We start from the raw sequence: 22,646 nt of genomic DNA on the forward strand, positions 1-22,646 counted from the left end.
TCCACACAACACTCAACTTCCATTCTGATCTTTTTAAAAACAGAGATGTAATTATGTCACACTCCCATTCATAAAGATACTGGCTCTCCACAGCTTAAAGAACCATCTCCAACTACCAAGCATGGCCCTGGGAGTCTGTCATAGCCTAGCATGCCAATCTGTATAACTCATTTAATACCAGTCTTCCTCCCTGCCTTCTCCACAACACTCACTATTCAAATTCCATATTCCAGCTAACCCCATATTCATACTCTATTCTCTTGACCTTCTTGCTTCATACCTTCACTCATGCTTCTCTCTCAAAAGGAAAGGCTCTTTTTGTGCTATCTATGTGTGAAAATCCTACTTTTTCTACTGAAAGACAAATTAGCAAAGTAATTGTGAACATTGGCTCCACAGCCAGATTTCCTGGGTTCAAATCTTAGGTCTGCCACTTGCGAATTATGCGAATTGGTGCAATTTATTAACCCTCTTTGACTCAGTTTCCTTATCTACGAAATGAGGATAATAACAGCAGCTATGTAAAGTGCATAGAAGAGTGCCTAGTAGCCACTGTATAAAAGTTTTATTACTGTATATTATCTTTTATTGATTTTATATGCTAGCTTTCTTTGAAAGCAAACTCCCTTCCTAAATCCTCTTCCTGACTGCTTCACTTGGCCATTCCAACAGCATTTTATTTATGGTTCATTCCTGGTATTTATTATGCCTTATATTACATACACTTCTATATCCGCCACTGGATTCTAGCTTTTTAAAGATTTATAATTTTTCTTTCTATAATACCTACTCCTTCATATATAAGAAGGTTCAAAATTTTCTCATTAAATCTGTGTAATAAACAGGGGACAATACAGGAATCAAATGTTAAACTCATATATGCTAACCTGGCTTTCATCCAAGTTTCGCCCAATGACATCCACAGCTGTCGTTCATCATTATTGACGGTATAATTTAAGAAATCAATTGTATCCTTAAACAACAGGGGGCTCAGTACTGAGCTGGGTAGTTCAGGACCTCCTGTTGCCTGTACCACCTAAAATGAAATTAAATTATTTTTTAAAAACCAGATGACCTATTTTTGAAATATGCAGACAAAAATCCATGCCAAAATAAATACTATTTTATATACACAAATTAAATGCTGATGTTGTGCAATGTAGTACTGAATGAAAAGCAGCTTCCCAAATGTCCTTATCAAGCTGAGCTCAAGGGTGCCTAATAATCTAAAACGAAAAGTTAATAGTTAAACAAATTTCACAGTATCTTTCTGTTGGCTGCATATAACTGCACTTGCCCTGGAAATTACTAATGACTCTCTAGAGAATTCTAAGTCAGGTGATTTAACTATCTCTGATTTTTTTTTTATCTCTCCTGACAAATCTACTTTACTATATTTTAAATATGTGGTTCTAGAAACTAATAATATAGGAAAAAAAGGCCCAAGTTAAGAGTCTATGGTTGTGCCTATATAGTCACAAAAATAGAGGAGAATCCAGGGAGAAAGGAGAGAGAAGGAGAACTGGTACTCTGAATAAAGGCTACTTTTCCTTGAATTTAATTCTAGGAAATTGCCCTAATTTAATATGGATAATTTAATGACCAGCAGAAACAGGTGCAAATCTGTGATAAGGAAAATGATTTTCAGTAGTCTGAAAACTGCTCCAAATTTCCTTTTCAGGGACTATTTCCTGGTTAAACATATGGTCGTTATCTCCTAGAGCAGAAACCAGAACCCCTTTTATAGAAAATCTCACTTTCCCAGAGATATGGCACAAGAAGAAGGGATTTTTTGAATAGCTCCAGACCAAGAGTCAATATGCCTCCAGTTGTCATCCAGATGTCCTGCACACACAGTACTGGTTTATGCCTGTTTTTGTACATACTCCTCCTAGTTGCCCAGAAGGCCCTTTCTCCATCATTTACTGTTAGGCCCAAAACCTTGGAGACATCCTTAGCTTCTACAGTTCTTGCATACCACATCCAATCTTTCAACAAATCTTGTTTTGGCTAAGGTCTATAACCAGAAGAATCAGACTTCTCACCAGCTCCAGTGTTACCTGGTGCAAACATCATAATACCCCATCTGGACTATTTTAACAGCTAACTAGCCCTTGTTCCCCAAGTTTCATAAGGTTACAGGGAAGCGGACTTGGCGTCTGTCTACCACATGGGAGGTCCACGGTTGAAACCCAGGGCCTCCTTGACCGGTGTGGAGCTGGCCCACACGCAGTGTCATGCATGCAAGGAGTGCCGTGCCATGCAGGGGTGTCCCCTGCGTAGGGGAGCCCCACGCACAAGGAGGGTGCCCTGTAAGGAGAGCCGCCCAGCACGAAAGAAAGTGCACCCTGCCCAGGAATGGCGTCGCACACACGGAGAGCTGACACAACAAAAAGAAACACAGATTCCTGTGCTGCTGACAACAACAGAAGCAGACAAAGAAGAACACGCAGCAAATAGAGAACAGACAACCGGGGCCAGGGGGGCGGGCAGGGGAGAGAAATAAATAAATCTTTAAAAAAAAAAAAAAAAAAGGTTACAGCCATAGCATTCCTTTCCTGCCAAAACCCTTCCAACTGTCAAAGGTCTCAGAATTGCCTATTTAAGGGCCAACATAAGATATGTCCTCCTGTTACCTTACTGGCTTCACCTCCTACTAATATCCTTTTCCTTCACTTTGTTCTGCTTAAGATACTTACTCATTGACTGGCACAGTAAACACTGCCCCAAACAGGGGGGCTCCTGAGGGCTCTATAGGTATCCAGAAATTGTAAGCAGGGCAGACAGCTCAAGAATTCAGCACCCTGTCAGTGGGCCTTACTCTGAATTTATGCTCCCCAGTGTTAACAGTTAGACTCATTTACAGGTTCTCTACACACAGTTCTTCTGCCCCTTTTGAGTCTATAATTAGCACTATACTTAATAAATTCATGTCCAGAGACTTAAATCTTTGGTCTATACATGTGCCAGTTAAGCCCTGAATTTCAGCAGAGTGGCAACATCTACTCTTTAGTTCACTGGACTCACCCAGGACAACTAACAAGGAGATGATGGTGGACAATGCCCATCCCAAGGAATAGAGAGTGTCTGCAACTGCAAGCAAAACAGCTCCATCTATCTGCCGCATGGGATTTAAGCCCCATCTCAATTAGAAGCAGAGTGGGCACCACCATCTCAAAATCCTCAAGACTGGGGAATGAACAATGGGTTAGAGTAAAATAATAATAAGTTCACTAAATGGATTTATTATTATTCTACTATAGATTTATTATTATTCTAGCAATGGAAGATCTCTTATCATTGATGTAAAGGCCGTGGCCACCAGAGGTTCTGAGAGATGGGAGAGGGAAGAATAGGTGTAATATGGGGACATTTTCAGGACATTGGCTTTGTCCTATATGACATTATAGTGATGAATACAGATGATTGTATACTCTGTCAGAACTTAAAAAATTGTGAGGGACAAAGTATAAACTATAATGTAAACTATAGTCCATGGTTAACAGCAGTGCTTCAATATGGGTTCATCAATTGTAACAAATGTACCATACTAATGAAGGATGTTGTTAATGTGGGAAAGTGTGTGTGGGGGGGAGTGGGGCATATAGGAATCCCTTATGTGTTTTATATAACATTAATGTAGTCTAAAGCTTCTTTAAAACTAAAAAAAATAATAAAATTATAAAAATAAATAAATAAGAGCAGTCATTTGCTTTTCAGTTGACAAAAGAAAAAAGCATGTTATTTCAAGAACATGCTTTACACGTTACCACTTCAGTGCATTTATATTAATTGTTCTCTGGAATGTTCTTCCCTCAGAAATTCAGATGATTCACTCCTCACTTCCTTTGCTCAAATGACACCTTCTCAATGAGGCCATCCTACACCATCTTATTTAAGTGTAACACTCCATCACATACACACACACATACCCCATACATACTGGCCACTCCCCAGTCCCCTTCCCTGCTCTGATTTTCTCCCATAGCACTTATCTTTTAGCAAACTGTATTGTTTATATATTTCTTTACGTTATTGGCTGCTCTTCTACACCCTAAGTTCTAATAGGTAAGAATTTTTGACTGTTTTGTTCCTAATAAACTACTACAGTAAGCTCTCAATAATATTATGGAATAGATAAATAAATGAATAAATGGTTAACTAAATCAGAGACAGCCCTGGAGATGACAGAATACTTTTATGAAAGGAATCTGAGTCTCTGAACAACTCCATGATGCAAATCCAGCCAGCCAGCCCTGGACCACTCATGGCTATCCTATTACATGAGAATGAGAAAACCTTCACTATTATTCAAGCCATTTTATATTGTATAATAGTATACATTGAAACACTAGCATTCAATACACTTTTATTTCTTTTCATTTCCCTAGTTTTATGAATAAGGGATATGGGTTTCCTCGTCTATAAAATAAGGTGTTTGACCTAGAATATTTCTAAGGTTCTTTTAAGCTCTCTGATTAAACATGCTTAATATTTTACATAGCTGGCTGGAGAAACAGCACCATTCAAGATTATGAAGAAGAGCTTAGATAATTCAGACAGACAATTTGGGATGAAAAACATACTAAGACTGAGAATTGTCTTAAAATAATAAAATCTTACCATATTTAACGGAGTAAACAAAAAATGAACCAAATCTGCAGCACTGGGGTTCTGTATATGAGACTTCAATTTGGCCTAGAACATTAAGAAAATAGACAAATTTTTATAATTTGTGTTACTTGAATGTAATTGAACAGAAAACAGATCCTCAAAAAGGTCCAAAACAGACTTAGAGGAAGAATTCTTTAATACTGTGGTTTCAGTTTTAGTCGATTTATCATCATAGGCAGAGTCAGATTAGAAAAAAATACTTAAAAAAATATTTTTTGACCAATTCTCTTAGATACACATGTTTATAATTTGTTGTTCTAATTAAAGGCAAGTCAAAACATGGTAATCTTCCAGAACAATTTTATCCCTTAGTTTAATGAAGAAAATCCTAGCTAGACTTTTCTTTTTCGTTTCTTTAATTATAGATAAACAACTTTAACTTACCAGAAGGTTAAATCCATGTTTAAACTTTTGAAAACAGTCAACAAATTCATCAGGAGGTGGAGGCTTTGCCCGCAGTGTTAAAACACCCTCTAGTTTTAGATGGTAGATAAAAAGGATGGGGGGAGCACAAAAATTCCAAGAAAATTTATTAAATGAAAAAACAAGAAAAAATACACTTTAATGATTGTAAAGTATTATGATCACATCACCATATAGTAACTACCTAGTTATTCTAACATATCTTATAGTCTGACTGTAACGAATGGGATGACCCAATGCTTGAAAGGGACTCCTTCCACCCTTAGACAACAACAAATTACTCAATTCAATCCTATAAATACATATTGTACCTTTACTATGTGCCAGGCATTGTGCTTACCACTATAAAGCCTATAAAGATGAGTAAGTTATAGGACTTACCCTTAAGGGCCTTAAAATCTAATAGAAAAAGTGAATTAGTAAATAAATATGAGATATACTGTGTATTGTGGGAAGAGATTACCTCTGGTTAGGGGATGGGAATGTGCATCTAAAAGATTGTTTCATGGGAAAAATAGCTTCTAAGATGGGATTTGAAAGGTTTCTTCTAGAGCATATTAGGAGGGAAAACATCATGGTTGGTTAAAAGCAGCATGAGCAAAAACACGGAAAAGGAAACTGCATAGACATGAAGCAACAACCTAGAAGCAGAGAAACATGAGAATGGAAAGAGATCAAGATTAGAATGTGGATTCCAGAGTTGGAGATGAACTTAAATCAGGAGAAACTGGAATTACGCTCTACAGAAGAAGGGAAGTTACTGCCTTAGAGCTTTAAGGAGATGGTCCTTATCACAGGACCATACGCTTCTAGGAAAGACTGGAGGCTTGAAGACAGCTTGAAACAGGAAGCTGATTATGAAAATGAGAAGAGAAAAAACTGCATGCAGGAAAACTTTGAGGAAATAGAATCATTATTGGCTATAAGCTAGAGAACAAAGTCACAAAAGAAACTATGGTTTTCAATCTTCATGAACAGGAGAGTGGTGTACCCTTCATAAAGAAAACAGTGGTTTAGAAGATAAAGTGGTTTAGGACATCAGCAGGAAGTAATAATACTAAATTTCAAAATATGTGCAGTTATATGCAGATACACATATATCTGGAGGACAAAGCTACAGGTAATATGTTTAAGAAGTAGACATGAACTAGAGAAAGATTTGGAAGTCGTCTGTACTGGAAGGGATACTGCTTTTACACATTTCAATCTATACCATATTTTGACACAGGAGTATGAATATTAGTTCCATAATTATAATTTATACATTTCTGAAGACAATTTAAGTAGCCAAACTGCAGTACACTTAAAAATTACTTGCATCTAACTTTGCATCTGACTTAAATATGCATTTTGGAGTTTTGTGACAAAAAATTAAAATCCATTGACATTCCTAACTATTTTAATGTGAAAAGTCAATCCTTTTATTGACTTTTATTGGTTCTATATTTACATTAAAATAAATGTAAATATAAGAAGAGTAGAGATGATTTTCTTTAACAGACACTACAGATCATCACTATCTGAACCTAAGTCAATGTAATTTAAAGTATCCCAGGATCTTCCTTCACTGTAGCCAGTTCAGAACTCTTCTTGGACTCATCTTGCTTTTCACCTACATCTCCAGTGCTACCCCAGAACTAGAAAAGGAATGTTGGTTCCACTTGCAATGAGGTTTTGCTGAGCAGTTCACAATTGCAAGAAACTCTGCCTCTCATTGGAACTCTTAACGGTCTTCAAAAAACTGAGATAATTCAACTTACCTCCTGGTCCTTTCCTTTTGCTTTTCTTAGTTTTCTTCCTTTTAGAAAGTTCAGAAAATGCTTCAGCTGCTTTTTGGAGTTTCATGATAAAAAATTCAATATCATCCAAAATGTGGTTTAAGATTTGCTAAAATTAGAAATTATGAAATATAAAACAAAACTTTTGCCTTGGTTACACTGTTAGTCAATAAAGAAAAATCAGAACATTACTTAAAAAAAAATAAACCTTCCACAGGCAAATTTCAAGTTTATCAGTAATTCCAAGAAAAAGAGTTCAAACACACCTGTGGTTAAAGTCTGGTATTTAAAGATATCTTTAGCTTATTTTGCTTATTTTCAATTGCACTAAGAAAGAATTCACAGTATCTACTCAGATTAGTTATTATTTTCAATTACCTCTAATTTTCTCATAGTGTTCTCCCACATAATGTTAGGAAAGAAGTATTTTGTTGGAAGGCACTGAAGTTTTTTTTTCAAATAAATATCCCAATAAACCACTAAGAACGTTATTTCTTGGAATAAAAGATAAATAGAATGCTGTGATAACAAACACATAGCTAATCTATAATATAAGGCATTACTAAGAATTTCAACATGGTAAAATAGAATTAATGATGTACTGTGCTTTCAGGGATCACTGGATTTTTATCTCACATACTGAATTCTAAGTTGACTTTCTCCAGCAGGTATGAAATGTGACATTCCTTGACTAGACAATGGGGTTAAATAAACTTGTAAATTATAACAAGAAATAGTGTGTTATAAAAAGTAAATCCCAAATTTCAAATTCCTTTAAGTATTTGTTTCCAAATGAGCTGGGAATATGAATATAGTATTAAAAAAATTATATTAACATCTTTTCTATGATTATGTAACAGAGATTGTCATTCTGCAAGTAACTCCCTATGGAGCAATAAAAATATTACTTTATTGATTATATAGGATTAAAATTTACATATTTATCCTTTAAGAAATGCCACCTAATTTTTCTCTTTTGGGCATTCTAAAACATTTGTTTAAAGCAATTTTACTGAAACATATTCAGATACCATACAATCCAACTAAAATGCACATTCAGTGGCTTTTGGTATAATCACAGAGCTGTACATTCATCACTGCAATCACTATATTTTAATAAATGTCAGGAAGACATATTAAAAAGATATTTCAATTCAATTATAAATTCAATTTAATTATGAATTTCAAACTATGAGAAAATAAAACTGGACCACCCCTCAAATCTGATAATTCAGTTTAAATTTTTTTAAACTACTTAATATGCTAATTCTTCTATCACAGCTCATGTCTAGTGATTAAATAATGGCATAAATATAAAAATAGTTAATAAAAAACAATTTCAAAGAGATAACAAGCACTGGAAATAGAAAATATAGTTTCCAGAAAACATCATTATTTAAATCAACTGTACTGTGAATATTTTTTCCCTCTTAAAAAAAAAAAAGTTAGTGACCTAAGGATTATTGTTATACTTACCACATCTCTGTCAATTCTGGCTGCCATCATCTCAGGTGCTTCTTCCTGCTCATGATACTGCCTTGGTTTTTCAACTGTGGAAAGGAGAACATAAGTCTTTCAAATTGTTGCTTAAGAGAGACCAATCTAGGTAATTAAACATGAAAATCGGCTAGAAGAGAGTGCCTCCATTGGACCACCTCCATTGGAGATGTAAATGGAAACTGTGCCCATCATCCACGAGGGGCAGAGACAGTGCCAGAGCACAGCTGAAGAAATGACCTTCCTGCTTTCATGCTGAGGTACCCTAGCTTTTCCCCTTTATTCTCTCCCTTCTGTGTTGGCTACCTGTAGAAACAACCCTAAGGTAGCACCCTTTAGTCCTTACACAAGAAAGGAATATACCTCAGCATATAAGTGCCTTCTATTAAAAAGTGGTCAGCTAATGCAACAAAGCTACTTTGTATACACTCCAACATTGTGACTAAAACAACGCTTTGGTAATTCTGATGGTAGAGTGCTTCTTACTTCTAGTTGTACATAAGTTTAAAACCCACAATGTCATGCTTATTAATTTGAAGCTATTGCTTTAAAAGCAGGAGGGCCTACAGCAATATGCAAATTAAAGGCTAAATGCCTTAAGAGCGTTTAAGATGTTAACTCAGTTGGCTAGAGCATTATGTTAATCATGAGGTTACTATCATTAACGCCTTACTCCTTCCTAGTATGAGTCCGTTAAGACTACCACTAAATACAGATAGCTGTTACAAAGATTTCACATTAGATTAAATAGTAAACGCATGGATGGAACAGGAGAATTTATGGTCAATAATGGAAATACAACTCATGATATATAATCATGACTCACAATGTTGAGTGAACTGCAAAAACATACAGAGAACTACAAAAACTATTGAAAACTCTGTGCTGTTATGCCTCCACTATGCCTAACTTTACCCATAAATGGAATATTTGCCTCCCCTTTCCCCCCAAGAAAAAACAAAGAAAAATCAGTGTCTTACGAAATTTAATTAATGGCTGCTAAGTACTTTGAGGTAATTAAAATTTATGGAATCTTAATTAAAATTTATGGTGTCTTGCCAATTATACTTGCGGTTTTATACTTGGTTAGCTGCTACCTTGGTTACATTGTACTACAGAAAGCAGTAAGCTGAAGTTGAAATATAGCTATTAGCAAGTCCCAAAGTACCATTTGGTGATTGGGGCCGGAGAGATAAGGTATTCCCAGGACTTTGCCCGTGTCTAAGACACTACTAGGAGCCCTGCTGCCACTGTCACTTGCCTCTACTTTGCAAGTCAGATATATAGATAAATCCAAGGAGCTGTTCAGCCTGAATCAGTCTTTAGGGGAACCAGAAAGACACTCATTTTGGGGGATATTTCTAACTGCAAACTGGCCTGGATCCAGACAGAACGTCATGTAGGAAGTGCTGTGCTCTGTGTGGCCTAGTAGTAAATCAGAAGTCCTGAAAATCTTATCTCACTATAATTTAATGACACTGCACAGAGTATTTTAGACAAAAACCTAAGGAAAGTTCTAGAAACCCCTGGGGATAAACTTCCTCTTTGTTATAAATTACATCAGATTTTACGTATGTTGTTACAAGTTTATTCAGAGTGCCTTACTCTTCCTCTACTTCAAGGAAGATATTCCAACCTCTCTCAAAATAAAATCCAAATCCTCTCTAAATCACGAAGCAGGAATTATTATTCCCATTTTACTGGTGAGGCTAAGCACAGAGAGCCTAAATAACTGTTCAAGGCAACACAGGTAGATTCAGCTCTCCCTCCAGGGCCCAACTTTTAACCCACCAGACTGCAAAGTAGAGTTCAATGTCACTCATTTGGGCAATCAAGTTGTATTGCCTAAGTACACTGCAAGAGAGTCTGCATTAATAATACTTTTTTTGGATAAGGGATATGATTTGAAGTCTGCCCTAGAACAGGAGGCAGAAGAGTGAGACTCTAGACTCTATCAAGTTCTTACTCTCTGCACCACAATTTATTCATCCTTAAAAGTAAGAGATTGGACCAAACATATTTTAAAGCATAGTTCATTATAAAAATTTCAGATTCTAAACAAGATATTCTGGAAGATATAAAAAGTTACACTGAGTACTAGACTAGAAACAAGAATGTCATGCTAATATGACAGTACGTGCATAAGAGCCCTTGGTAAGTTTAGCCCGAGCTTGAATACCTTTAACAGCTTCTCCACTGCCACTGCCCTCCCAGTGTCCCAGCAGCCTTCCCATGTAACAACAGCTAACGTGTCCAAAGACGACCGTATTAAGATACTAAATGGAAAGAATGTGAAGTACAGTCTTTTAAAAAACCACTGATAGTCTCTTTTTTGGTACATATTCCATTAGTCTTCTTAATTATCAGTCAAGTCAAACATCCCCTCTGTCACAACTTTGAAAAAAAGACTAATCCTAACACCATATTTATTCGTTGACCGGACATAGACAACCATCTCACATCTCCAAGGCTTAAACTTTCCTTTACCTAAGATTTAATTTTTTTTAAAACAGAAGTCATGCTTCAGTTAAAAAAATCAGCATTGTAATTTGAAAACAAACAACTATGCCACAATCCAAAGAGTTCAATAAGTATTAACTCCTAGAAATACTCACAGTCCCCTTGGTCAGCTGCCCACGCAGACCAGGCTGCCACCCGACTTCTAACATCCACCTGGGTAAGGGTCCCAGGGGGCACAGGGGCAGGCGCTCTTGGTGGAGGTGGTATACCAGGGTCTGTTTTGGAAATCATCCTTCAAAAGATGAAAATGAACTGAATCTTCACCATCTCTGTTTCTATAACACATCAATTCTCTCAACTCACGGTATACATTCTTCAACAGCAAAAAGAACTAAGGATGCCCTAGCCATTCTATAATATGTACATTTATAACTCTCTATAATATATACAAATACAGAAACATTTCAATTCAGCTGAAAATGGGTTGAATTTTTTTCCCTGGATCTAGTGTGATTTGGGAAAGGCTGTGCGCCAGCTCTCTTCCTAAAGTCTAGTTTGTATTCCTCAGGCCACCCTCCTTTAAAGGCCACTCTTCTTATGAGTCTCTGAGACTTCCCACCAAAGTAGGAGAGGCCACATCAGAAAAAGACCAGAAATGCAGAGAAAAGAGGCACAAACACATATGGTCAAAACTGAGAGAGCAAATTAGTCAGGTCAAATTCCATAAAATATAGCAATATCCTCCCATCGAAAATAAGTTTTCTAAGTCTCGAGGGAAAAAATACTTAAAAACAAATCAATTGTTCCCCTCAACTTATCGTAATGTTTTTACCTCAGGGCATCAGGCCTCCTCTTCTGTTTTCCTCCTTTGCTGTCGCTGATTGCGCTTTCAATATCTTCACTAATTAGGTTTGCCTGTAAGGAGAGACAAGTTACCTGGGAGGTCAGAGATTTTCTTCAAGCCTTGGTACTCAGGTTAAAGCAGAAAAAAAGATTATGTTCTTGGTCCTAATCAATAAGCACCTTGAAACACAGAGGCCAGAAGCGGAGTTTTAGTAAAGCATTTGGTTACTAAGTTGAAGTAGAGGATGAATACGGCAAAAACAGATGTGTTTGGCAATATGGACTGAACAGTATTTTTCATGCAACGTTAAAAGCACATTGGAGGGAGCAGATGTAGCTCGGTGGTTGAGTGCCTGCCTCCCACGTATAAAGTCCCAGGTTCAATCTCTGGTACTTCCTAAGAAAAAAAAAACACATTGTGCTTCCTTTTGACCATTTGTCAGTCCCTCTCTCTCCTAGAGAAACAAGCTGTAAATTATTTCTTCTAGTCATCAGCATCTGTGACATCATTGCTACTTCTGTATCAGGTCTTTTAAGTTGATATACCTAAAAGGTATATGAATTCTTTACATTGTTATTCTAATTCACTGTAGATTGTAAGATAATACCAACCATATAATCTGCCTGTACTTTGTAAATGGAACTGTCTTTATATACTCAGGAGTCTCTTGATAGTGTCCTTCCCTAAAGCAAATACCTAAAGGAACAATCTCTTAAAAATCACTTTGAGCAAAGTTTTGTTCTGTAATTGGTGTTCCTAGATCACCCACTAAACAGCTACTCATATGGTCCTATAACATGTTTTCTGAGAATTAATACTGAACAGTGTTTTAAAGCAAGATTTATTTCAGATTTAGCAGGATTATAATACAGTTTAATGCCAATGTATGATCTAGATATGGAGGATCATTCAATAGGAGACAATACATAGATTAGAAATAGTTTTTATGTGTGCTTTTATGTGCTCATTATACAATGATTTTTGTTACTTAAATGAATTCTTCACTTCTGTTATTATAAAGAAGTAAATTTTAAAGGAACTTCAAATGTGTAAGATGGCCATAACTTTTTTCTTGTCTGAAGAAGGCTGAATAGTTGGTGCTAGAATGGTAATGGAGTCCACTTCTTCCTATTGGAAGATTAATCTTATTATTTACCAAGAAAGAATTAAGGGGGCAGGGCACACAGATTTACACTGTAGATGTCAGAGGTTTCCTCTTATTTTTCTCTTGGGAGGTACTGGGGATTGAATCTGAGACCTCGTATATGTGAAGCAGGCACTCAACTGCTGAACTACACCTGCTCCCCTAGAGGCTTCCTTTTAAGACAAAGAATGTGGTTATTTTTCTCTTTGGTTCTAGGATATTATTTCCCCATGAACCTATGTGTTCCATGGCTCAGGAGTGCCACTGTTTTCTCCCAATTCTCAGAATTCTATTGTGGGGGAATCTCAGGGAACATAATATAATAGAATAAAAATGTATTGGGGAGCTCTTTCCGTGCCTAGTGCAGCCATGGCTCGTGGTCCCAAGAAGCATTTGAAACGTGTAGCAGTTGCAAAGCACTGGATCCTAGACAAACAAACCGACTGGTGTGTTTGCTCCTCATCCACCCACTGGTCTGCACAAGTTGAGAGAATGTCTCCCACTCATTATTTTCTTAAGGAACAGACTTAAATATGCCCTGACAGATGAAGTAAAGAAGATTTGTATGCAGCAGTTCATAAAGATTGATGGCAAGGTCCAAACTGAGATAACTTATCCTGCTGGTTTTATGATGTCATCAGCACTGACAAGACCAGAAAGAATTTCCATCTGATCTACGATACCAAGGGTCTCTTTGTTGTTCACTGTATTACACCTGAGGAGCTGAGTACAAGTTGTGCAAAGTAAGGAAGCTCTTTGTAGGCACCTCATCTGGTGACCCATGAAGCTCGCACTATCCACTACCCTGACTCCCATCAAGGTGAACAATACCATTCGAATTGATTTGGAGACAGGCAAGACTAGTGATTTCATAAAGTTCCATACTGGTAACCTGTGTTTGGTGACTACAAGTGCTAACACTGGAAGAATTGGTATAATCACCAACAGAGACATCTTGGCTCTTTTGATGTGGTTCATGTGAAAGAGGAACCAACATCTTTCCAACATCTTCATTATTGGCAGAGGCACCAAACCATGGATTTCTCTTCCCTGAGAGAAAAGTATCCACCTCACCACTGCCAAAGAGAGAGACAAGAGACTGGCAGCCAAACAGAGCAGTGGGTGAAACAGTATTTAGTTGACACAAATGGAGAATGCCATGTGACTAATTAAAAATAAAGCACTATTAATTGCCAAAAAAAAAAAGATATCGGGGAGCATATTTAGCTCAGTGGTTTGAATGCCTGCTTCCCATGTATGAGGTCCCAGGTTCAATCCCCAGTACTGCCTTTAAAAATAAAAAAGAAAAAGTATGGTTGATCTCATTTTCATTTGATTATTTTGAAAAAATAAAGAACAAAAATTTTTAAAAGTGCCTTGATGCAAAAGCAAAGTTTGTTGGTTTTTTTTTTTTTAATAATCTACTGTCAAAACACAACTTTATAAAGACCAGATTCACTAGCTGAAGGAATTCCTAAAGATTATCTAATCCTGGGTTCCCTCCATTTTTTAAAAGCTAAACTACAAACACGGGCTGAAACAAAACTGGGTAAATATCTCTGTCTGAGAAGATATGAAGAAGTTAGAAGTAGCCCACGCATGTAGAATGGAGTTCCTTCCCTTTCTTACCCTAGGAGCCACTTGGTCCCCATGAATCCCCTAAAAAACAAACCACTCAATCACAGCAGAGCTGTTCTTAGTTTAGGACAAATCTACCATAATCATGGGTGAACCCCACACTAGGTTGTCCCCTTTGATAACCACTTTATTCTGTGACTACAAGTAAAAATTAATTTTCCCCAAAGATGGACTCCAACAAGAACACATGATTTGGTTTTCTTGGGATAAAGCGTAAGATTAAAATTATGAAGTTTATTCTATTTGATAATGAAGCTTATTTAAAACCAACGACTATTACCACATATTAGATTCTTGCTGGTATATAGTTGTCTTCTATTTTTGTGCTGCCTGTTCTCTATAATTATGTATGTTTTCCTAGAATATGCATATTGTGTATTCTTTTACAGTGAATACTGATAATCATAGAATTATAGAGATGAAAGGACACTTAAAGATCATCTAATCTATTCTTGTTTTATAAATAATGAAACTGAAGAATAGTCATTTGAAATGACTTGGCCCAGGTCACCTTGATAGTAAATGAGAGTGTTAACGCACCCCCGATCAGGGTTACTTCCATAAGAACATCCTAGTTTCAAGAAGACGCTGTAAATATCATGTCAAAGGCTTTTGTTTCATGTTATGTGGAATACTGAAGATGCCAAGGAATCTTGAACTTCACCATCTAACAGAGGGGCTATTAATATTAAAATTCAGACTATTTTATGTTGCATGATGGTCCATATAAATTGAGCAGCATCATATTTCAATGCATTCATATTTTCAATTGGGCAAGGACACAAACATATAATATGTGGAGTAGGGAACCAATGAGTAAACAGCTGCTAAGTGGTACCTGAGCTTTTAATTATGATGAAACAGTATTCAGTAAATCCATGCCAGAGTCATCAACATCATATCCCCTGTCACATTAAACAAGCCAGAAACTTCACTCAGCACACAACTTTTAGCCCATCTGGGGAAGCACCAATGCAAAGACCAGATCTGAAATGTCTTTCAACTTAGTCCTCTGTTTTTTAGATGCTTGGATAAAATTCACTATATATTCAAAGTAAATATTCATTTACTACTTACTGATTTAACACATATAACCTTGTAAAAAACTCTTAATATGCTTTATGACTCTCAAAAGGCATTATATAAAAATCTGGTAAACATCACATATACAGATTACCTAAAGGCCACTTTTCTTTTCAAATAAGATTTTTTTAAAATCATGTATGGCACCACTTGAAATTAGAAGAAAATTATAAAATATACAATTTAAATTCATTCTAAATTTATCTCTTATCTTTTAATGTCAAACAAATACAGAAAGGAAAAGATAGACTCATGCTAAATTCCCAGAATTTCTATGTAATATAAAAGTTACCTTTATATATTGATTGTAATATACAATCACAATGATAAATCATTGCTTTGGCAAAGTACCAATCAACACAAAATGATTTCCCTTTTAGAGAAATCAACTCATGAAATAAAGATATTCAAGGTTGAAGGTAACTTTGAATGTCCAATAAAGCATCACAAATTATAATCATTTGAAAATTACAGTGTACTTTGAAATATAAACCTTGAGGATACCATGTAATAACTGATAAGTATGTTCACATATAGTTTGGGGATGACAAATCCTGAGCAGTTATTCAAGTCACATAATTAAACTGTGAACTTTAAATCAATATCACGGGAAATGTCTAAGGGCTTCATTGTAATAATCCCTGCTATGTGGTTAGTGCAGAAATAAAAGAGGATACCATGATTTTATCATGGTTATTTAAAACAAAGCATAGTTTTTAAAAATCATTTTTTGTTATAAGTCCAAGGCACTCTATGAAGAATTTAATATATTATCATATAACACTTTTTAATTAACAGAAAGCATCTGATTTTTTTAAATCCCACTCTATCTCTTTATTTTATTTATTTGGCATGGAAACCCTAAAGATAATATCAAGAATTTTTTCCTTACAAAATTCATATGATTGAAATAGGTAATTTGAAACTTGCCAGAATATCTATTGAAGAGGAAAGAAAAAAACACCATTTTTTTTTACCTTAATCTCATCACATTGGAAAAGATGAAGATCTGGCTTGTTCTGAGTTGGCTCTTTGCACACCAGGGCAAGAATTGAATCATAGTTGCATGAATGCGTCACAGCTTGGCAGTGCTGGATTGTGTTTAGAGGAAAATTCTCTAATTCATTCTATAAGTAAAGTGAAAATATAATCTGTGGTTTTTTAAATTATATTTATATCTATTACACAAAGAATCCTAGGCATTGCACAAAAATTTTTTTAAAGTATGCCTATAACATTTACAATAAATACTTATAAACACAGTAAATACAGAGAATTAGTACATAAAATGGTGGCAGCAAAGAAAGAGGGAGGGCTAGGCATTGGGTGGAAAGAATAATGGAAAGAGCAGAGGAAGGTTGCTATGCTTTCCATTAATGGAAGAAATACTGAATCCTGCATACTGATCTTCTCACATTACACAGGAGAGATGTCTTTAAGAGCAAAAGAAGTGAAATGAACCTCTTCCAAAATTAGTGACCATATTACATGGTATCCTTTTCTATCTGGCTATGTAATGTCAGAATTTCCTTTACTAGATGATCAAATATGCATTTAATAAATATATTCTTTTAATTTCAACTTCAGAGAATCATAAATGTTAGGCTACAAATAATAAATCAGTTGTACATTTTTTAAGTGAGGCTGTGTCAAATGAAAAAATAACTATATATATAGACTCCCTTAACTATAATCCAGTTAAAACCATCACACAGGTTCAGAAAATCAAACTAAGAAATATACTGTGTAAAATGATGAGAGATTTTTCACTGGTGTACAAGTAATACTCTAATTTATTAAGAGTCATGAGAATAAAATACTAAACCAATTAAATAACTACTTCTTAAAACAAATTAACTTTCTGTCCACAATTAGAATCCTGCATTTAATAAGAGATATTTTAAGGTGCTTATTCTTACACTAATAGTGAGTGGTATCCTGATATAATTCAAGGGAGAAACTGTGCTTTTTTTAACCAAGCAAAATATAGTAGAGCTGATAACTGGGACATAACCAAACAACTTTTATTATGTACCACACATACACATATACATAACTCCATAAATTTTATTCTAAATTCTAATTTCCTGAAAACCAGCAAAGGTGCAACAGGAAATTCAGGCTCCTTTAAAATATAACCATGAGAGTCAAAGAAGCTCCCAGTTGCTGTTCTCCCAACTACAGAGCAAACAAGATAAAATGGAGAAATTTTACCCCCACTCCCATAAGAATGATGCAATTGTAACAGTTGTTTTCTTACCTTAGCACTCAAAAGCTTTTTAGATTAAAGGGCTTGGAAATGTACTTTTTTTTTTTTTTTTTTTTCAGGAGGTACTAGGATTGAACCCAGGACCTCGTTTATGGGAAGCAGGCACTCAACCATCGAGCTACATCCACTCCCCAGAAATGTCCTTTCAAGAACCCAGCATCCTACCTGCCAATGAGTGCTTTTAAAAGGTGCCTATTCTTGGGCTGGTGAAAAATTTACACACACATGAAACCTCTTCATCCCAATCCACTCATTTACTGAGATATGGTTTGGCCTAGTGTGTAATTTACTTTATGACATTCAAGAATGATGCCATACTGGTGGTCTTATTTTAAAAGTATGTATTTTTCCCTCACTTCTTCTATTTGTGGTTAAAAAAAACAGTTGCATCCTTCCCATCTCTGGTTTAAAAAATTATTTTACATGCATATACAGTATGATATTTTTATTCAAATCATTAAAAATACTGTTTTGTTAAATTTTCACCCATTTTCAAACAATCTGACCTGATTGTGAACATAAATATTTGTGAAGTTTTCTTGAAAATAAAAGACTATAAATTTAACAAACATGCCTTTGATTCTAAATCAATCAGGCTCACAGCTCTGTCATCCACTTGAAGAATCATATCTTGAGTCCATACTTTGCCCTTGGCATCAAGCAATTTCAGTTTCCTTATTCCATCATCAACAGTTATCATAGCATCTTTTCGATCCAGAACAAATGTAGTCAAGTGCTTATGATTGGCAGAAAGAAAAAATATTTATCACACACATGTAACCTCTTAGTATACATTTTTCAAAAGAAAGCATAGTTAACATAATTGAAACTAGCTGGGAGAGATGTGAGGGACAAACACAAAGTATTCTGGAACTTCATGGTTATCTTGATGAGAGAATAAAGCCAAGCAGGTTTTTGTTTAATAGGGAAAATGATAATCATAAGATATCTGAATCTGTTTAATATTTGAGCCATGTTCAACAACATAAACATGACATAAAAACAAATTCTTGACAGTTTATACAACATTCTCTTAAAATAAACTTTCTCCCCTTTTTATTCCATTATGGTTACTCAAATGCTGAACAACAGTAGGCAATCTATATGAGAGCTTCAAAACTACAGACACTGATATTTGAGCATAGCAAGAGCAATTCTAGTCTGTACCAACTGCAAACTATTCATTCTAATGAAACCACTTACTGAAAGAAAACTGTTTAAATTTAATTAAGTATGATTGAGATAGGTATAGAATTGAAAATAAGAGCAATTTAAAAATTACTTCTTCACTTAAATATTTTCTGTTATAAGCAGAGTTCACCTACATACAGTCCCATTAAGAACAAACACCTTAAAAGCTAACAGAGCAAAAACTAAAAAAGAAACCATTGTTTAAAAAGAACTAATAATGACCTTAGATAAAACTTAAAATAAAACTAAACCACTCACTGAATCTGCCAAAGCTGTAATTTCAAGAAGATTCCATAATACAAAAGAGAAGCCTTTGTCTTGTGTGACCAAAATAAGGCTGGCCATGATAAATAATGAGTAAAGTTAGCATTTTAATTTACTCTCTATGAAAACAGACCTCAGACTAATAAGATAAATTTACCTAGAAATTTTCACTTTTATAAAAATTTAAAAGAAAGGGTCAACACAACTTAAAATACATTATAGAAATGAATGAAAAAAAAATTCTGGTTTTACTTCCAAATTTTAGGTTCCACAAGGGCAGTTCTAAATTCTGGCAAATACCAAAACATCTTACTTCAACACGGTACTGGGATATATCCGACACACTGTTGACACTGTCCCGTGCATAATTCTTCCTTTGTTCTGAAAGAGAAATTTAAAAAGCCTTACCCACTAATAGGCTGAAGTTTCTATGTCAGTGTCATGTGGCCATCTCTAAAATGAGTCTGGCTCACATATAAATACAGTAGTTGGCAAATCTCCATTGTGTGGTGTATATGAAAACATTCTTTGTTCACAGTAAATCTTAAAGCCATAGAAAAGCCTATATGATATGCAACAACAATTTGACCCAATACAATTTTTCAGAATTCCAAAGGTTAACAAGACTATAAATGTTGTAAGGAAAAAAGTAATTTTGTCTAAAGGTTTTATTAAATAAGAACCTTCTATTTCACAAAAAAAGGTAAGTAGATTAAAAATTTCCTCTGTGAATGCACTGAGAACAAAATAGAAAAATATTACCACAGATACTGTATTATATAAGTTAGACCATACTATTAAAATTAGTAGATGCTACAAGGAACGTCTTTCACAACACCCAAACTATGGAGAGTATGAGAAGAAATTCAAAACATTAACAATTTCACACATCTACAAGGAACAAACAAATATGATACCCAGAATTGTAGATCTAGTTAATCTGTTAGGAAAAATGAGACAGTTAGGTAGGAAGTTATGGTATCAAACTCCTTAAAACTCAAAAGGAAACCTCTAATTTTCTTATATGAAATGCTGCAAAACCAAAAATAACCTTAAACCTAAAATATGTGGAGGCCATAGTTGGTATTTGTTACTTTCTTATCAAACAACTTGCTTATTTTTAAATTGAGAGTTGTCCATTTCTGTGATGAAAAAGAACTCTAGAGAGCTGATGTGGCTCATGCAGTTAAGTGTCTGCTTCTCTCCATCAGAGGTCCCAGGTTCAGACCCCACTGTCTACTAAACGAACAAACAAACAACAAGGAAACAAATGAAAAAGCCAACTCAGGAGAGCCGATGTGGCTCTATGGTTGAGCACCGGTTTCCTACATATGAGGTCCTGAGCTCAATTCCCAGTGCCAGTACCTCAAAAAAAACCAAAACTCTAAATGAGAACCAAAAGATTTTCTATTCTAGTTTTGGCTCTATCACCAAGCAGGAAACTAAATTTGGAGAAGACACTCAACTCTCTGGGCCCCAGTCCCCTTACATGTGAAACAAAAGGGTTAAGTCAATCCTAAAAACTGGTAAAGCATTAATATTCTGATATACATATATTAGTATTACATATTCTACATATATTAATACTTAAAACTTAGATTTCTGAACAATCACTTTTCTCCAAATATAAACATGCTTATTTCAGTTAACACAGAACTTTTAGATCTTCCTACAGGATTAGAAGTTAAGAAATTCTGCTGACTATAAAAGCAAAACAAGTACAAAAATATAAGTATATATACAGATTTATATAAGTATATATACAGATAAGTATATATACAGATTTAGAATATTAACAAAAAGAAGTTTTTAAAAACTTTGGTAATTTTTTGTTTTACAACACATATGAAAGTAATTAACTTTTCATTTATATTTACTTAAAAATTTTAGAGGAAAACTTCAATATGTCCTTTATTGTATCACTCTGATATTCTAATATATTCTAATTTTGCTTTTGCAGCATTACAATTACTTAATAAAAACAGGCACACTACAAAGTTCAATATCCACTACCTTTCTTTTTTTGTTTGGATGATGACCTGAAGAAGTATGATCCATCTGGTCCTACCAAAATAATGTAATCAAAAAGAAAGATATGGTTTCATCTCAAATTTTCTATTCCAATATGACAAAGCATAAACTTTCACTTACATGATTATATTCTATGTATTACAAAAGTAAACAAACGATTTTTCTAATTACTAGGTTAGGATTAGGTAACATGAAATAGTAACAAATGGGTAACTGTTCTGGAGAAAACCATTATAATTATTGAAATGTAATATATAATTCAGAGACATAGCTGATAAAAGCACTTTTAGAAATAATCACTAATTCAGAGTCAGTGGCTCATCACATTCTAATATACAACTTTCCATGGCAGATTCAGAAGTGAGGGTAGCTATGTTTCCTTTGGTCTAACTGGGGCAGCAGAAGAAACGGCAAAAGATGCCATGGCATCCAGTTAGGCTATGGCAGCCCCAGGATGTTCACATGCTTGACTGAGCCTTTCAGATAAGTAATTAGCACACACAATTAAAGAGCAATTGTTTGTATGTTTGGTACTTAGAGAATGTCATTATAAAGTGGTGAGAATGTATCCCCTAGGTTTCCCAACACATAGCTCCTCAATTTATAGAAACATACTTTACAGAAACATAAAAAGACTGACATCTCAACAACATTTGCAACTAGTATGATGTTAACTGATCATTTTAATTGCCTAAAAGATATAGTGTCATTTCTAATCAAGAGCCATTTCCGTAATTCCTAAGCTGCTTACTCTCCCATGCTACACAGTAAATAACATGTATTTGTTAAGAGAAATTACCTTTTAAAGATCCTAAATAAGGGCCATAAAATGGATTTATAAATAAAATAGTAGTGCTAGTGATTTTACTTCAATAAAAAAGTTAATTAAAAAAATAAGGATCCTAGAGACAACCAGCAAGATGGTGCCAGAGTAAGGAATTCCAAGAGTCAGCTCTGCTACAGGGCCGTTAGTAATCACACAGAGCTTTCTAAAACACTTGTTTGGGGGCTCCTGGAGACCAGAAGAGCATCCTGCAACATCCGCGAAACAATGAAAGGAAACTGTCCACTTGTAGAGAAGATTAGTGAGTAGAGTACCCCATGTCGCAGAGGCCAGTGCCCATACTCCACTGTCAGAGCAAGCTGACAATTCCAGCTGACTGGAATTGGAAGCCCCATTTCCCAAAAAAGGTGAGGAAGAGAAGGTTGGGCACCAACTTCAGTTACTGATCAGTGCATTCGGCGGGCTAAACTATAATCCTAAGAACAGCTAGACACTGAACCTGTCAAAGTCAGAAAGAGGCTGGTGGCTGCCACTTTAACTTCACCCTTGGCATAAGGGGAAGTGGG

At 35.2% G+C, this 22,646-nt stretch overlaps 1 protein-coding gene across 19 annotated transcripts in view; it reads right to left on the minus strand.

Moving 5' to 3' along the window:
• The window catches only part of EPS8 (EGFR pathway substrate 8, signaling adaptor), a 182,101-nt gene that overhangs the window by 41,298 nt on the left and 118,157 nt on the right, over positions 1–22,646 (minus strand). For 10 of the 19 annotated variants that reach the window (XM_071210186.1, XM_071210187.1, XM_071210192.1 and 7 more), the window contains 10 exons: positions 19,579–19,646; positions 18,385–18,546; positions 16,519–16,668; positions 11,665–11,747; positions 10,988–11,124; positions 8,352–8,425; positions 6,858–6,984; positions 5,059–5,147; positions 4,624–4,698; positions 888–1,036 (listed from right to left, as the gene is read on the minus strand). In XM_071210186.1, the coding sequence (XP_071066287.1) occupies positions 888–1,036; positions 4,624–4,698; positions 5,059–5,147; positions 6,858–6,984; positions 8,352–8,425; positions 10,988–11,124; positions 11,665–11,747; positions 16,519–16,668; positions 18,385–18,546; positions 19,579–19,646 (1,114 nt within the window). Of the gene's footprint in view, positions 1–887; positions 1,037–4,623; positions 4,699–5,058; positions 5,148–6,857; positions 6,985–8,351; positions 8,426–10,987; positions 11,125–11,664; positions 11,748–16,518; positions 16,669–18,384; positions 18,547–19,578; positions 19,647–21,278; positions 21,330–22,646 lie in introns of all 19 variants that reach the window. The other 9 variants (XM_004460304.4, XM_071210183.1, XM_004460307.5 and 6 more) reach the window with 1 other exon arrangement.

Source organism: Dasypus novemcinctus, chromosome 20 (genome assembly GCF_030445035.2).
Source record: "Dasypus novemcinctus isolate mDasNov1 chromosome 20, mDasNov1.1.hap2, whole genome shotgun sequence".
NCBI classification, from domain to species: Eukaryota; Metazoa; Chordata; class Mammalia; order Cingulata; family Dasypodidae; genus Dasypus; species Dasypus novemcinctus.